Genomic DNA, 17,176 nt, shown 5'->3' on the forward strand with positions numbered 1-17,176 from the left:
CTAATAGCCATGCATTCTATCTCTCATTGCTTTTTTTTTTCCCTTTCAGGTGACTGACCATGCTACTACAGCATTGCTGCATTACCAGCTGCCTCAAATGCCAGATGTGGTTGTCAGGTCTTTCATGGTGAGTGCATAATCAGAAATGAACTGCAAATCTCTGAGTTTCCATGCACGTTTTAAAGTGATTCCCTTAGTTAGGTGAAAACAGCAAATATTGAAAGGTTTTTGCACCTAATGGATCCAATTGTAGACTGATTTATATATCCTGCAATTTAATACCTGACTTCAGCTGACAACTTGTAAGTTCAAGTTCCATGAGAGTTTGAGCTTTGTTTTATACCTCCCATGTAAATTACAGGACAATCACTGTAAGGTGACGTGGAAAGACAGAGAGATCACTACTACGAGACTTCCCTTGCTAATATTTGGACTGACATTGTATGGATTGCTGGTTGATCATAGCAAGTTTAACAATTTTCATCAAGAAACAACAATCAAAACCACCTTGCTCTCCCAACACAAGGGAATCCATGTAACGAGCAGGTCTAAAAGCTAAATAAAGAAAATAGTGATGGTTGTGAGAGGATTCTGTACAAAACTAAATACTGTTCTGTATTAACTAATAAAATGCATTACATTTGAGCTTTTTCTGAAAACTATCAATGCCACATTCCAATTGAATAGTTCATAGGAGAGAAGAAACTTGTCTCGTGTATGATCACTGGCTTTGTGCAGCTACATTTTTGAGCAGTAGCAAAACTGTTTATCTAATTGCTGACCTATTCTTGACTATGTGAAATGTTAGTACTTAATGATTTGACTCGGGAGAAAAATGAAAAAATGATATTATTCCAAAAGTCAAATGTTCAGAGTCAAAATAACTTTGAGGAATTGGATGCTTCAGTCAAAACTGAGAATTTCTAAATTGATCAGGAACCTTTCATCTTTTGAATTTATTGAATTAGCGGATAATTTCCAATTTGAGTCAAATCCATGTTACCTCATTGCAGATGAGATAACTGCAGGGATATTATTCTGTATACACTAATAGTGTCTCACCAGGAGCATCATTTCTGATTTGAATCCAACTGAGCAAAGCAACTGCTTACAAGTCTCAAATTATCTAACGGTGTTCTTGCTGAACCATATGCCTAATTGAACCCACTGTGCCAGGTCACACATTTGAAGGATCAAGTGTCTCACCAATTACCAAAATTAAAATTTGTCTTCTCCTTGGACCACCCAGTCTTCCAGCCCACAATAGCTTGCCTCCTCTGAAGGGGAAGTAGTGTGAAATCTATATGTTGCTTTGCCAAACTGCTTGGAACATGGTAGCTGAATGCATATTCAGATGCAGAGAAAGTGATCTTATTTAGAAACAAAGGAAAATAATTTTCAACACATTATCCTTGACTTATTAATTCTGAAACTTCAGGTGTGTTTAGTGGTGAACTTTCTTTTTAAAAGAAAAATAGAATTAAAATTTTGTAACGACTACCTGATTTGCAATATTATGTGTTGGGGGGAGAGGGGGACAACAGACCAGCTACTTCCCTGTTTTTGACTTGCATGTAACTATTACAGTTGAGTGACTATGGGTTAATGCTGGGTTTAATTTTGATTTATCTTGAAAGGTAATTTGCCTCATGCTGTTTTCATTTCGGTAGTATATACTTAATAATAATCTGATCTGCAAAATTAAAATACAGTAATTCAGATTGCTCATTCACCAATAGGATCCCCAAAGGCTTTACTGAAACTTAATGTTTTACTAACATCTTGTTTCAGAAGGATATGCAAGTTATTAATGGTTTTTTTCATATTGTAACTGACGTGGCTGGAGTCCCACAGATGGAACAACTAATTAAAGATAGCTTTATAAGCAATAAACAGTCCAGAGATTTGAATTTGCATAGGATTTGTATATTTTAGCTGCGATAACTTTGTAAGTGTGTTCTCACCAAAATTAAATGCCAAGCCAAACCATATTTCCTACTTTTCATCAATATTGACATTAGTCAGTGGCTAGTAAAATACGGTACAAAACTCAGATTGAGAATTTCTGCACCTTAATGGCACAGGACTCAATCCACCAACACTCTCAATACACTCTAAATATGGGTTGTGGTTTTCTCGCCATTTGCTTAGTCGGTCAGGGGAAATGCAATGTTTGCTGGAATGTCTGCACTGTCAGCATTCATACGCAATATTCAGTCTTTAAAGGACTACTACATGGTATACAGCAACTAAACATTCAAGGTGCAAAAACCCAAAATGGTCAGTCAACTGTAGCTGACCATGGAAGCTAAGGATTGTATGTGAATAAAAGAAAAGGCTTTTAAAGTGAATAGAAATAGTAATAAATCAGAAGATTGGGAAGTTATTTTTAGAATACAGCAATGGAAGACAATGAAACTGATAAGGAGAAGAAGCATAGAATATGAATGCAGTCAAGCAAAATAAAAATCTGGACAGTACAACATATACAAAAAATGAGATATTGCTAAGACAAATATGGATCCAATGAAAGCAGTCAGGAGGATTTATAATGGGGAAAGAGAAATGGCAATGAAGCTTAATAATTAATTTGTGTCTATTTTTACTGAGGAAGATACAAGAAATCACCCAAAATTAGAAATCCAAATGACTGGGGAAAGTGAGGAGCTGAAGGAAGTTAGTATTACTAAGGAGGTTGTACAGGAAAAATTGCTGGCTAGAAGTTAAATTCCTGGGACCTGATAGTTTACATTTCAGAGTGTTGAAGTAGGTGCCTATAGAGATATTCAATGCATTGATAATCATCTTCCAAATTTCCATAGATTCTAGAATGATTCCTAGAGATTGGAAGCTTGCCAATGTCACTCCTTTTTTTAAGAAAAGAGCAGAGTGAGAAAAACAGGGAGCTACAGACCGCATCAGTCCTGCACCGATAGTAGGGAAAATACTAGATTCTATCATAAAGGATGTGATAAATGGGCACATGGGTAAAAGTGGTCTGAGTGAAAATAGTCACATGAATTTGCAAATTGGAAATCATGATTTAACAAACTTAGTGGGTTTTTTTTGGAGTTTGTCACTGTCAAACTTGATAAAGGAGAGTCAGTGAATGTAGTATACTTGGATTTTTAGAAGGCTTTTGATAAAGTTGGTTCACAAAGTTAAAGCATGTGGTATGGCATGGAGGTAATGTATTGGCAGGGATTCAGAATTGGCTAACAGACAGAAAACAGAGAATAGGAATAGATGGATTCTTGGGAGACTGACTGGTGTACCGCATGGATCAGTAGTTGGGCCACAATTGTTGTTATGTATCAATGATTTGGATGTTCTGAATTGAATTTAATGGAGTAGGCTGAAAGGTCTACTCTATTCCAATCTTCCTATTTATCCTCTTGGAACTAGGCATTTTTATTTTCTTTATTTTAGTGAAGAAACTCTGTATCCTAACATCTTATTAATGGTCTTCCTGTGTAAGTCAACAAATGTACAAGATAAGTAAAATATGTAATTGTCACTAAGACTTCAGCAAAATAATTTACAGTTGCTTTGAAATCGCTTCTTTAATTACGGGTAAAGGCTTCTCATTTTCCTATTTTGTGTGCAGTTATAAGAAACATAGTTGGGCTTGTAGTTCAGTTCCGCCTCTGATGTTTCATGTTGCCTTTTCTAATGCAAGGTAGGATGTGTGCTACGCAATAGTAAAGTCCCAATGTTTCAAATGGCATGTTCCAGCCCAGTCCTGGAACCTTTTATAACTGCTGCATTTTATTTGGTGGAACAGGTGTTCTACAAGTAGAAGCAAGAAATACATTGTCCACCAGTCTGTTAATTCTCTATGCTAATTGATGAAACAAGAGATGGAGCAACACCTTGGCATTGTTCAGTTATCAATCTACATAAATCCAGTAACTGACTTCCTATCATCAGATACCAAGTTTCTTTGAAGCGATTGGTATCTTGAGCATGTTTCCATAGAAGTCCAGCAGCAAGTAGTCATTGCTAATGTGTGACCTGTGACAGTAAACATTGGCAGTCTCTTGGACTAGAGAGTGAATTGGACTGAATTTAATCCTATCCTCATTCAAAATCTAACAAAGACTTCTGTGTAATGATCAATCTGCTTTCCTCCTGTAAAAGCCAAGAGCCAGGCACTCAAAATTCCACCCTCAATTAAAATTGCCTTCCTCTTCCAGAAGGTTGAGATACTGGGCTTCTGGAGGGAACAATGACAACGTGAATTTTCAATCCTCGTGCAAGTGTTTTCCGGCATATCATGTTGTATTGCTTACGAAATGTTTTCCCGATGTGGCACAATTTTTGAGGCTTGAAAATTGTCAGGCTTTGCAACTTTGTGACCCCAAAATTTCAGCTCTCAAACCCTCTTGGGTCTCAACCGCCACTTTGGAAAACCCCGTCCAGTTTGTTACTTTCTTCACACATTGAGTTCAGTGTGCTGAATGTTCTTTTTCCCTAGCCTTTTGAACAGCTAATGCAAGCTTTATTAATTTGATAAAAACCGAAAGAACTGCGGATGCTGTAAATCATGAACAAAACTCACGTCTCATCACCAGCCTACTTGCTTTCACAGTTCTGAGGAAAGGTCACCAGACCCAAAACGTTAACTCTTTTTCCTTCACAGATGCTGCCGTACCTGCTAAGCTTTTCCAGCAACTTTGTTTCTGTTCCTTATGAGATGTGGACTTTTCAGCTTAGTCTTTCATTTCCAAATATAACTAACGAAGGTGCTTGGAATATTCTAATTATAACCTTTCAAATAATTTGTTTTTCCCGTTTCATATGTTTTTTAAAAAATTATTCCTGGTGTGTCTAAACTTGACAAAGATATAAAATTAAATGGGGCGCAACAGTTTGTGAGATGTTAGACTTGTTTCAAATTACCTTTTAATTGAACTGGATCTTCTTTTTGAAGGAAACATTGAAACAAAATTGATCCATTTAAGATTAGAAAAGGAAAATATTGCTAGAGGTATTAAACTTGTGTCTCATTTATTTTTTGCCTCTCCAGACATGGTTGCGAAGTTACATTAAATTATTCCAGGCAACATGTCAGCGCTGTGGAAAGTTTCTTCAGGATGGACTGCCTCCCACGTGGAGAGATTTCCGAACGCTCGAGGCCTTTCATGATACTTGCAGACAGTAATGCTTAACTCGCTGTCTAGAAACTGAGAATCGCATTTGGATAGAGTGATGTGTACAACAAAGTGCACAGGACTTTGGGTAAATGTGCCTAGCTTAAGGATTTTAACGATTTCCAGCAGAGATGAAGTTCTTCCAAATTCTTTGTTTTCAAGCAGAATTATTTTTAGCCAAGTAACTCGGAGATAAAAATAATAGTGCCTTCAGTCTGATAAGTCTGTCGCTGACGTGTTTTTTTTTTTAAGGGAAAAATAAATTGAAAAACACAGTTTCATGTGTGAGTTATAATTTTATATTTAGAATGCATTTTCTGTTTGCTATCCTCCAAAATTATTATTTGTGTTTTTGGAACAAGGCATCTCATTAGTATCATCCATGGCTGTCTTAGTGCAGGTTCTGATCAAATTAATCATTCATTCAGCTGTCCCATTCAAACATCCAGTCATTGTGTGCTTTATAGCAACCATGTTCCTAAGGATTATGTCTTGTCTTTTATTTAGCTTGTTTCTTGTTCTGTTCTTTACCTCGCTATAAATTTTTACGGTATTTTCATCCCACTGACTGAACTAGTCAATAAAATGACCAAAGACATTTGTCAGTTCTGATTCTTAAAACAATAAAGTGTTGCTCTACCAGCTATAAAATCGAAATTCAGATCTCTCAACTTTAACTAACATTCATACTTAAACTTCCCCATCATCACAGCTGGATTACCTGAGGGAGAGAAGGGGGGTCAGGTTCAGTGGCAGGACATTCAAAAATAGACTTCTATTTTTGTTGACTGGGGACATTAATGTTACAGAATTTTTTTTCTCCCAAATTGATCTGCAGACATCTTATCCTTGAAAAGGATACCATTGGTGCATTACAGTGCTTCTAGACTTCTGGACTGGCCTAGAATTCCTCACATGGATGAGTTGAAAATTCTGGGCTAAATTCTGGGGCTGTGATATAAAATAATAGTGAAATGATCCCATAGGAGAGTCTTCAAGATTTAAAATAGAGTTATCATCTAGGAACAATATAATCAAAAATAAGTTTGCACACTAATCCTCAGTTTTTTCCTTAAATCATAAAGTAAATGTTAAATTTGGGCAATGTGTTCTATCTTAGTTTTTAATCTACAATTGTTGCTTTCTCTAATGAACCATTGTGACCACAGAAGTGTTCTTGAATTTTATCACTTGAAAATGACATGGGATAGCAGTGCTTCACACTTCAGCACTATCCTGAAGTGAAACGTTATTTTAATGGTTGCTGTCCTTCTGACAGGCAGACTTGTCACATTCTTTTTCCTGTTATTTCACTTTCCTTGAATGTGAGCTTAGTTTTAACGCTCCTGCACATTATTATGGATAGCTTTGTCACTTTCGCGTGCCTACAATTTGTTTTCTTTTAAGTGGTGGAATGAAACCAAGTGAGTTATCTAGTTTAACAGTTGAGCTCTTGATTGATTCACTTGGGTGAATTTTGTGTGTTTGCTGCCTAGCTGGTGGATAATCCCTGCAAGCAGCAAAATAATCCATTTCACAAAAGGATAAATGGTCTAATCTAACTCCCCATCCTGTCTATTACAACAGATACTGACCAGTTGCACAAAAGAAATTCCAATTACTGAAATCACATTTGGCTTGGTCCTAGCTGAAGTTTTTGTGCCAGTTCAATATGGACTTTTTTTCTTTATTTTGAAGTCAGATTTATCATTGAAATTACTTTAATTTTCCTAGTGATATGTTGTTACGACACAAACAGCCAAATACCTCTGTATTCACAGCACACTAAAATTAAAACCTTCAAATAGCCTCAAAATCGACCCCATTGGTTCCACACCAGATATTCCAGACTCTGCGAATAATCAATTCTGGTCACCTGGGTTTGTAGTATAAGCAAAAAATTTAGCAATTTATTCACAATACATTAACTTTAACGGAACAAAACTAAACAACAAAAATAATCTAATTGCCTGTAGAGCCAATAACCTTTGTTTTCAGCCCTGTTCAAATAAAAGACAGACACGCGAGCACAGTTAAAGAAAATAACAAAACTGACCAGACTACTTTAAGTGGTTTTCACAGTGTGTTGTACCATAGGCATAGATGATAGTTTTTTTTTGGTTGATTTGATGGAAGATTGATTGGAAGATGCCAATCAATGCCACCTTTTCCAGTTCACTCAGAAGTCAGCAATACTTAAACTTAATTTCTATTCTATAAACTTGTGATAATCGGAGGTTAGGAGGGGAGCATTCAAATCTGTATCCTGTAGCATGAACAGCCAAACTCCATCTCACAGAAAACACAGTCCAAAACCCAGTTTAAACTTTGGCCTGTCCCTGTTAGACTGCCCGTCTTGCCATCAGGTCCCAGTTACTATTCAACTCTGCCATCTGCTTGAGCATAAGGACACCCCTAGACTTGTTGGAACCAATTCCCAGTTACTGACTTCATCAATGACCAATCATCTGCTATCTGCTTAAATGTACTGCCCTCCCCTGGTGTTGAAGAGTTTGTAGAATCTTTCAATTAACTGCAATGAACTTCCAGGCCTGGCCTCACAAACAAACAACAGCTATTGGTTCTCCACCTTTGTTAACACAAACTGCTGCCCATAGTCCATAAGTCATTTTCATCTCTCAGTTCTCAACTTACAGTTCAAAACCAAAATTGAATTTTAAAAAACCTAAAAATAATGAAAAATCAGCAAGCTTTCCAACAATATGAAAAATGTGAATTATCACATAGTGAACATGGATATCTTCATTTTTAACATCCTCTATCCTACTGAATAAATGGAATATTAACAATAGTAACATACTGCCAAATGTGTAACAGCAACTGTATCTAACACAAGTATTTTCACTTTGATCAAGAACTAGAGAGGAATGGTGTTGAAATCACATCATTTTATCTTCTTCACAATGGGGGATGTGCCTTCCACAGAAGCAGAAATTTGCAGATTTGGAACCGCAAGTCATGTTATTACATCTCCTGCTGTCTGGCACCTATAGTTTGGAATTCTAGTATCTTGCTACATGTGCAAGTAGGATACAAATTAATGTCCACTTGTTGGAAAGTCAACAATAGCTGGAAAAGAGTGTAAAGTGACCTGGAGGTGGAAATATTAAAAAGTACTGATGATCTTTTATGGTATCTCTAATCCGAACTCTTCAAGTAATCATTGTCCTTGAACAAAAAATGATTCAACTTGTCCTATAAAGTGAGGAGACAAAGCAACAAACATGCAATCTCTGCCAGCAACAAAGACCGAGGCAGCAGGAGCATGTCCAAGTCACACTGTCCTGACTTGCAAGTATTACCATTCCTTCTTCATCACTGGGTCAAAATCCTGGAGCTCTATTTCTAATAGGAATTGCATCATGGATTGCAGCAATTCAAGATGGCAGTTCAGCACCATCTTCTCAATCATTTATGGACAGGCAATAAATGCTGCATTTGCCAGCCATGTGAGTGAATAAGATAAAGAACTGACCTGGCTTGATGTAATTGACAGGCATGTTTCATTTTGTTAATTCTTGAATAAAAGTGTTTTTTATTACAACAGGATTACTTTGACAACACACAGATCTATGAAAAGTAAACATGATTGTTCTTGTTTTGTTGGCATCTTAAGTCTTTCAATCTGTTATTTTTGTCTTCGTTTAGTTCATTCGATTTTAATTTGACTCCTTTAAAAAGCACGTCTGGACTTGTCCTGAATATCTCGACGTCGCTGAGAGAGCTATCCGTTTTATGCATGAATACAAATACCCTGTAATTTGTTTTTTGTTTAATTACTTTATCTTTTTTTAAAAAAGGCATTCATGTCCATTAAAATTTGCTGTATAATGCTGTGGTGCTGTTGGAATCCAACAACTTCAACTTTATGGATCACTGTCAATTTATGTCCTTATGTCCATATGTTGCAAACTTCTTGCTAAAAGGCTGTTGTGAAAACCTTTAGATTTCATTTGCCAAGTGAAAACTGTGCAATGTTTTGTAAATTATCTTGGAAAAAGAAGAGCAAAAACTAAATGTGCGGTAGTTCGATCCTAAGAAATGCACATACTGGGGAGGCTTGGGAATTAATGTTTATAGTGCTGGACTAAACAGAGTGACCACTTTTGGATTACTGTCTCAATGCACTTCTTGATCATAGCAAAGGCAATAGTCCTGACCATAATCCAATTGTCATGCTGCAGATTAATTAAGCTGCTGCTGAATAATTATAAAGTGGAAATTTGCCCAGATGTATTTTTGCCACAAAAGTAGGAGCTGTCAGTAGTGTTATCAGGCAGCACGTGTTTGCCAATAAGCTGTTCACTGATGCTCCATTTGGCTTCCACCAGAGCCACTCAGAACCAACCCTCATTACAGCTTTATTCCAAAATGGGTACATCTAAACTATAGAGATGGACTAAAAATGATTACACTTAACATTGAAATGGGATTTTTGGCCCAATGTGATACTGGCAAAATTTAATCGTGGAAAAATGTTTCTGATATAATTTGCTATGAGGTGAGTAAAATAACTTGTACTTCAGTATGGTAGATCTCCAACTTACCCACTGAATTGTAAAATAATGACAGAAGGAACTGTGGATGCTGGAGATCTGAAACCCACGAAACCAGAAATTGCTGGAGAAACTTAGCAGGTCTGGCAACATCTGCAGAGAGAAAACAGAATTATTGTTTTAGGCCTAACTACCCTTCTTCAGTTCTGGGTCACAGATGCTGCCAGACCTGCTGTGTTTCTCCAGCAATTTCCATTTTTGTAAAATTGCTTAACAACTCTAATGAAATATTATCTGATCTGATCTAAAGCTGTCATCCATACTACGGAGATTCAGAGAAAAGAATTGCAAGGCCACTGTGATAGGCGTGAAATTTTTAATGTTATATTATAACCTTCAGAGTCGTTCAAAACCTTGAAGAGTAAAGTGGAGGTGATAGGTTTCCCTGTTCCCACTTTCAGCAATGTATACCTTCTCTCAAATAAGATTGATTCAGAATCTAAGAACGCTGCTCCACAAGATAATGAAAGATTTACACAAGACAATTTCCGAAACAGCCTTACAATTGCTTTATCACAAACAATAAACACGTTCAAGTAAACAACTATATTCTAGCAATAGAACACATTCAAACTGCATTCCTAATTAAGAATTCCTTCGCATCTGTCCACAGCCAAATGTGAAAATAGAGATTAGTACACTGACATTCAACAAAGTCTAATGCAGAAATTTGTCTGTGTTAATATACAGTTGAACAATCTTAATTGAAAACTGAATCCAAACTAACAATAGACACAAGAAAAGAAAGGCCAGAATAAAATAAACATGCCTAGTATGATCAGCTTTGAACTATTAAATTCAATAAGACCTGACAAATAGCTAGGTGTGATTGGACATTCAAGACTTTTTTCCCCCAAAACCGGTAATTCTCTTAAATCTAGGTGACTGAGACTTCCTCAAACACATTGATGGTTTAAAGCAGATACCTCCTAATTTAAAACTCCATACATTAAATCAGTTGATGAAGTCTTAATCACTGAGAAAATGCCAACAATTGTAACCTCAATTCAAATTTAAATTAATTTCAGAATATATTTTTATTTCTAAAAGTACTTATTTTATTTAACTTTAAAATATTTTCAATTTATGTTACTTCCTTGGATTTTTTTTTAGCATGCTTTTAGGTTCGAGAATATTCCTAACCATGATGGGATTGAAGCAAACAAAAAAACATCGGAGATGACCCCATGCTCGTTTGTTTTCCGGATGGTTTTAACCAAGCATTAATGTGTATTTACAAGTATGTGTACTTGTAAAGTGTCTGCAAAATACTGCATGTCCCAAGGTGCCTTCCAAAATAAAAAGGGAAGAGTTGAAGATGTTTGAGGGGATCAAGTGAGATCACTGGTTGTCTTGACATTTTTTTCAGGGGGCTTTCGTCATAATTCAATGTGAAGAACCATGTTTCAGTTATTTTGTCATACAATTTTTTTAAAAATGCAGTGGAAAATCCAATATTGAGAAATACTTCCTGTAGCACTTTGTAGAATTATTAATGAAAAACATGCAGAATAATCTGCATCAACAGTTTGATTTGACTTTAGAAAGGACTCCCAAAGAAAAGATTATATTCGGCTCATCAATTTTTATGTAAATCTTTTCCTGACAGAAGTGTTCTCCATTGCTTTCTTGAAAGTGTTGTGTTGTCAGTGGTTCCAAAATGCTGTGCAGCATATAATATCTTGGCATTAGTTTGAGTCTTGGTTGTGTGTGGTGGAATTCTATTCAAGCATAGCAACATTACTGGCACCCCTGAATGTGTCCTTCCCCAATGTCTACATTTAGGTTAATAATCTAATGATTATTCTATTTCCCATTCCTCATTTGAGATCATCTAACCATTCTTCTGACATAGATGAATTCATTATGGACCAGTAATTGAATAAATCATTATCTGGACAATACAACAAAATACTGTGGATGCTGGGAATCTGAAACAGGGCAAAAATATTGGAAAAACTCAGCTGGTGAGGCAACATCTGTAGAGAGAAACAGTTTCAGGTTGATGAAACACATCTGAATAAGTTTAAATTGTCTGAGAAACAACTATTTGTCAGGTCTTATTGAATGTAATAGTTCAAAGCTGATCATACTAGGCATGTTTATTTTATTCTAGTCTTTCTTGTGTCTATTGTTAGTTTGGATTCACTTTTCAATTAAGATTGTTCAACTGATTGTTCAGACAAATTTCTGCATTAGACTTTGTTGAATGTCAGTGTACTAATCTCTATTTTCACATTTGGCTGTGGGCAGATGTGAAGGAATTCTTAATTAGGAATGCAGTTTGAATGTGTTCTATTGTTAGAATATAGTTGTTTACTTGAACGTGTTTATTGTTTGTGATAAAGCAATTGTAAGGCTGTTTTGGAAATTGTCTTGTGTAAATCTTTCATTATCTTGTGGAGCAGTGTTCTTAGATTCTGAATCAATTGAGGAATGACTGATCTGATTTGACATGCATCAGATTCTGAATTAGAATGTAGGGTTAAATAAAAACTGCAACAACTGCAGATGCTGTAAATCAGGAACAAAAGCAGAAGTTGCTGGAAAAGCTCAGCAGGTCTGGCAGCATCTGTGAAGAAAAAAATCAGAGTGAATATTTCGGGTCCGATGACCCTTCCTCAGAACTGGACCTGAAACTTTTAACTCTGATATTTTTCTTCACAGATACTGCCAGACCTGCTGAGCTTTTCCAGCAACTTCTGTTTTTGTTGTTGTTGTAGGATGTAGGGCTGTTTTGGATGCCCAATAGGAATTAATCCATCTGTTCAGATATTACTTTTAATTCTGTAGTTCAAGTGGTGTTTAACACCAAAGAATATTTACATTGTAAATTCAGAGAGGTATTATTTTGTTTTTATTTACTTCAAAGATAATAAACCAGAGAACGTTAGAGAAAGTTAGCAGGCAGTAAGTAATAAAGACCACATCATTTTGTTTTTTTTATTTTGGGTTGTGAGCCAAAATGGGAAATCTCTTTCTGTCTGTCTCTCTCACTCTCCCTGTCCCTTGCTGTCTGTCTCTCCTATCTCATGGTCTCTGTCTCTCTCTCTCCGTTTCACTGTTTCGGTCTGTCTCTCGGTCTCCCCCTCTTTCCCACTAACTGCTTTGTGTCTTCAGCAAAGAACTAAAAGAACCTGGAAATGAGGTTGAAAGTTGGTTGTCTGTGATTTATTTGGGTTAAATAGTTGCTAAGTTATTAAGTATCTGTGGTTAGTGTTTTCTGTCAACCTGAGTCTATCAGAAAGGTAAATTGAAGACTTTGAATAAACCTTGAATTTTCATGATGACTCTGGGAGTAATAAGGCTGGAGCGTTACTCACCTGCCCAAATGGTTTGTGACATATGAAATCAGTAGCAGCATGGGTACAAAGTTGTTTAAGTGACAGGAAACAGAGTGTAACAATAAACCTTTTGGTTTTCCAACTTTAGAAATTGTATCGTCGTGTTACTCAGGGCTCAATACTAAGACCATTGATTTTACTTTTAATTCTTTCATGGGTTGTTGTTGTCACTAGCTACACACATTTATTCCCTATCCCTAACTACCCTTGAGAAGTTGATGGCGAGTTGCCTTCTGGAATCACTAGTCTATGCAGAAATCTACACCCTCAGAGCTGTTAGGGAGGGAATTCCAGGATTTTGACTCACCAACAGTGAAGGAATGGCAGTAGAGTTCCGAAAACGGATGGTCATAGAGTCATAGAAATGTACAGCATGGAAACAGACCCTTCGGTCCAATTCACCCGTGCTGACCAGATATCCTAAATTAATCTAGTCCCATTTGCCAACATTTGGCCCATATTCCACTAAACCTTTTCTATTCATGTACCCATCCAGATTCTTTTAAATGTAATTGTAGCAGCCTCCTCCATTTCCTCTGGCAGCTCATTCCATACGTGCACCACCTTCTGAAAAAGTTGCCACTAAGGTCCATTTTAAATCTTTCCCCTTTCATCTTAAACCTACCCTCTCTAGTTTTGGACTCCCCTAACCTGGGAAAAGACCTACTCGCCCTATCCATGCCCCTCATGATTTTATAAACTTCTATAAGGTCACCCCTCAGCCTCTGACACTCCAGGGAAAATAGACCCAGCCTAATTAGCCTCTCCCTATAGCTCAAATCCTCCAACTCTGGTAACACCATTGTAAATCTTTTCTGAATCCTTTCAAGTTTCACAACATCCTTCCTATAACAGGGAGACCAGAATTGCATGCAGTATTCCAAAAGTGGCCTAACCAATGTCCTATACAGCTGCAACATGACACCCCCAACTCCAATACTCAATGCACTGACCAAGAAAGGCAAGCATACCAAAAGCCGCCTTCACTATCAAAAACAAATGTTGCTGGAAAAGCTCAGCAGGTCTGCTAGCATCTGTGAAGAGAAATCATAGTTAACGTTTGGGTCCAGTGACCCTTCCTCAGAGTTCTGAGGATTTGAATTACAGCATTCACAGGTCGTTCAGCCTTTTTCACTGTCTTGTATACCCGTGACTCCGCTGTCAAGCTACTATGAACCTGCACCCCAAGGATTTTTTGTTCAGCAACATTCCCCAGGACCTTACCATTAAGTGTATACGTCCTGCCTTGATTTGCCTTTCCAAAATGCTGCATCTCACATTTATCCAAATTAAATGCCATCTGCCACTCATCAGCCCATCTGATCAAGGTCCCGCTGTACATTGAGGTAACCTTCAATGTCCAGTACACCTCCAATTTTGGTGTAATCTGCAAACTTACTAACCATACCTCCTATGTTTACATCCAAATCATTTTTATAAATGACAAAAAGTAGTGGACCCAGCACTGATCCTTGTGGCACACCGCTGGTCACAGGCCTCCAGTCTGAAAAGCAACCCTCCACCATCACCCTCTGTCTCCTACCTTCAAGCCAGTTTTGTATTCAAATGGCTAGTTCTCCCTGCATTCCACATGATCTAACCTTGTTAACGAGTCTACTATGCGAAACCTCGTCGAACACCTTACTGAAGTCCATATGGATCACCTCCACTGTTCTGCCTTCATCAGTCCTCTCCAGTCATGCAAAAAGGGTTTTTTGGGGGAGGGGCGTTGAACCTCAAGATTTGGTAATACAGCTTAATACCTGCTCCTGCTCTTAACCCCTGTCACTGATATACATTGGAGGGATTTACTAGCTGAATCTCAGCCTGTTCAGTCTCATTATGAATCTGGCTTTCACAGCTATCAGGTCCTGCAGTGGAACTCGAATCCCGAGCTCTGGCTCAGAAGCTGGGATGCTACCCAATGAAGCGCAAAGCTCCTCCTTTCTAATTTTAATAATGAAAATAATTTATCAAATTACTTTTGGAGATTATTTCTAAAATGAATATTCAGGGACGTTACAATTTTATAAATTAATTATTCTTATCTCATTCCTTAAGATTAGAAGCTCAGTAGTTAAAACTGGTGCCTCACAGCACTAGGGATCCAGGTTCGATTCCATTCTTGGGCGTCTGCCTGTGTGGATTTTGCACATTCTGTCTTTGTCTGCGTGGGTCTCCTCTCAGCCCAAAGATGTTCAGGTTAAGTGGATTGGCCGTGCTAAATTGCCCATAGTATCTAGGGATGTGCAGGCTAGGTGGATTAGACAGAGGAAATGCAGGATTACAGGGATAGAGGGTGGGCATGGGACGTGCATCTGGGTGGGATGCCCTTCAGAGGATCAGTGTGAAATCGGTGGGCCAAATGGCCTGCTTCCACAGGAAATGGCAAATTTTTAATCTTGCTCAGAAGACAAGTTTTAATTAAGATTGCAAATTAATGTAAAAATTATGCATAAACTAATTTTAGATAATGGCTAACAAATGTGACTTTTTCTGTTTATCACTTACTATAGGATGTCCTGAGGTAATGACAGATGCTACGTAAATGCAGTTTTTGCTTACTTATATTTCATGAAATAAAAGTAATATGTAAACAATTGCAATTGTAAACCAACTGAAAACATATTTGAATACTCGATGATAATTTCATAAGTTCATTTGTATTTTAAGCAATCATTTATCTTATTTTTATTTAGCACCTCGAATATAGCAAAATATTCAAAAGACTGCTGAAACTCCTTTTGTAATACTAACAAAACAACAAGTTTGTAAGTCAACAATTATCATTGGAAAATCTACTTGTCAAAGCACAAATTATATTAATGCACTTGAAGTGAAATAATTATAAAGTAATATTATTATGGGCCCAAACAAAATTTCAAGACTGATAGTGATAGACTTTGTGAAGAGTATCACAGGAGGTAGTGAAAAGGTGCATAAATGGAGATGGTACACAGATCAGCCATCATCTTGCAGAACAGTAAGACAAGCTCCATGGTCTACTTCTGTTTGGGGTCTTTTAAAAAAAAAAAAGATAGACCTTTGCAATGAGGGATGTCAGAAATGTGAAATGGATGATTTTTGCATTCTAGGTATCAGCAGATCATTAACGTCACACACTAAAACTATACTCTTTTGGTTCTATATATCTTAAACACAATGTTTAAAGGAACACCTAGTAATATGGCATTGTCTACAATTGTTCTTGAAAAATCAGGAAATGCCAGACTTCTTGTTAACAACTTTATATTAATTTTCCACAATAGAGGTTGAGAATGGAGTACAACAAAACAGTCAATGTCACTCCACTATTTAAGAAGGGTACAATAGATGAATTGGGAAATTACAAGACTATTAATCTATCATCTGTTGGGAAGTTACCAGAATTTATTAATCGAGACAGACGGCTTAAAGGTCAGGGAGAATCAGGTCTGAAAAAGGCCACTGATCTGATCACTTACGTATTTCACTGTTGATGGATGTTGCTGACGTATGAGTATTTCCAGCATCTTCTGTTTTCTTAAAGCAATAGGCTATGACTACCTAAAGTAGTTATATCTGACTTAGAGTGGAACTGGCAGGTGGTGGCACCCTGATGTCTCTGCTGCTCTTGTCCTTTTGAGTAGTTGAGGCCACTGGTTTGGAAGATGCTATCAAGGGATTCTTGGTGAGATGCTGCTTTGCATCTTGATAATAATTGGTGCTATAATTGTGCATTGCTGGCAGTGAATGAGGTGATCACCAAATGAGCTGCTTTGTTCTGAATGGTATCAAGTTTGTTTGGTGCTGGAGCTGCATTCTTCTAAGCCTTTCTCACTAGATGTCCTCCTTTGACCAATAAATGAACTGCTTCAGCTACCATTTAAGTACAAATCCATCGTGCACATGTACTGTCATTTGCCTCGAAAAGATGCCGTGACATAATGTTGGTGTTCCATGCAGTAAGCCTCAAGAATGCTGTTGCATATTCAAAAGGTGAACCTGGAAGACCAGTCCAGCTATCTCTTCCCCCTTCCCAAGGGAAAGACACCAGTTTTTAGCAATGTTGTTCATTTATCAAAGTTTTTGCATTACCAATTTTATGACAGTGTGATACCAC

The 17,176-nt window shown here is 37.2% G+C and overlaps 1 protein-coding gene across 1 annotated transcript in view; it reads left to right on the forward strand.

Annotated features, from left to right (window-relative positions):
- med27 (mediator complex subunit 27) overlaps positions 1–5,751 on the forward strand; it is a 233,217-nt gene extending 227,466 nt beyond the window's left edge. Inside the window, exons 7-8 of the mRNA XM_048613701.1 lie at positions 50–127; positions 5,030–5,751. Coding sequence (XP_048469658.1) covers positions 50–127; positions 5,030–5,164 — 213 coding nt within the window. The 3' untranslated portion in view covers positions 5,165–5,751. The remainder of the gene's footprint in view (positions 1–49; positions 128–5,029) is intronic.
- Positions 5,752–17,176: the final 11,425 nt, after the last annotated feature.

This window comes from Rhincodon typus, chromosome 28 (genome assembly GCF_021869965.1).
Source record: "Rhincodon typus isolate 14 chromosome 28, sRhiTyp1.1, whole genome shotgun sequence".
In the NCBI taxonomy this organism is placed as follows: domain Eukaryota; kingdom Metazoa; phylum Chordata; class Chondrichthyes; order Orectolobiformes; family Rhincodontidae; genus Rhincodon; species Rhincodon typus.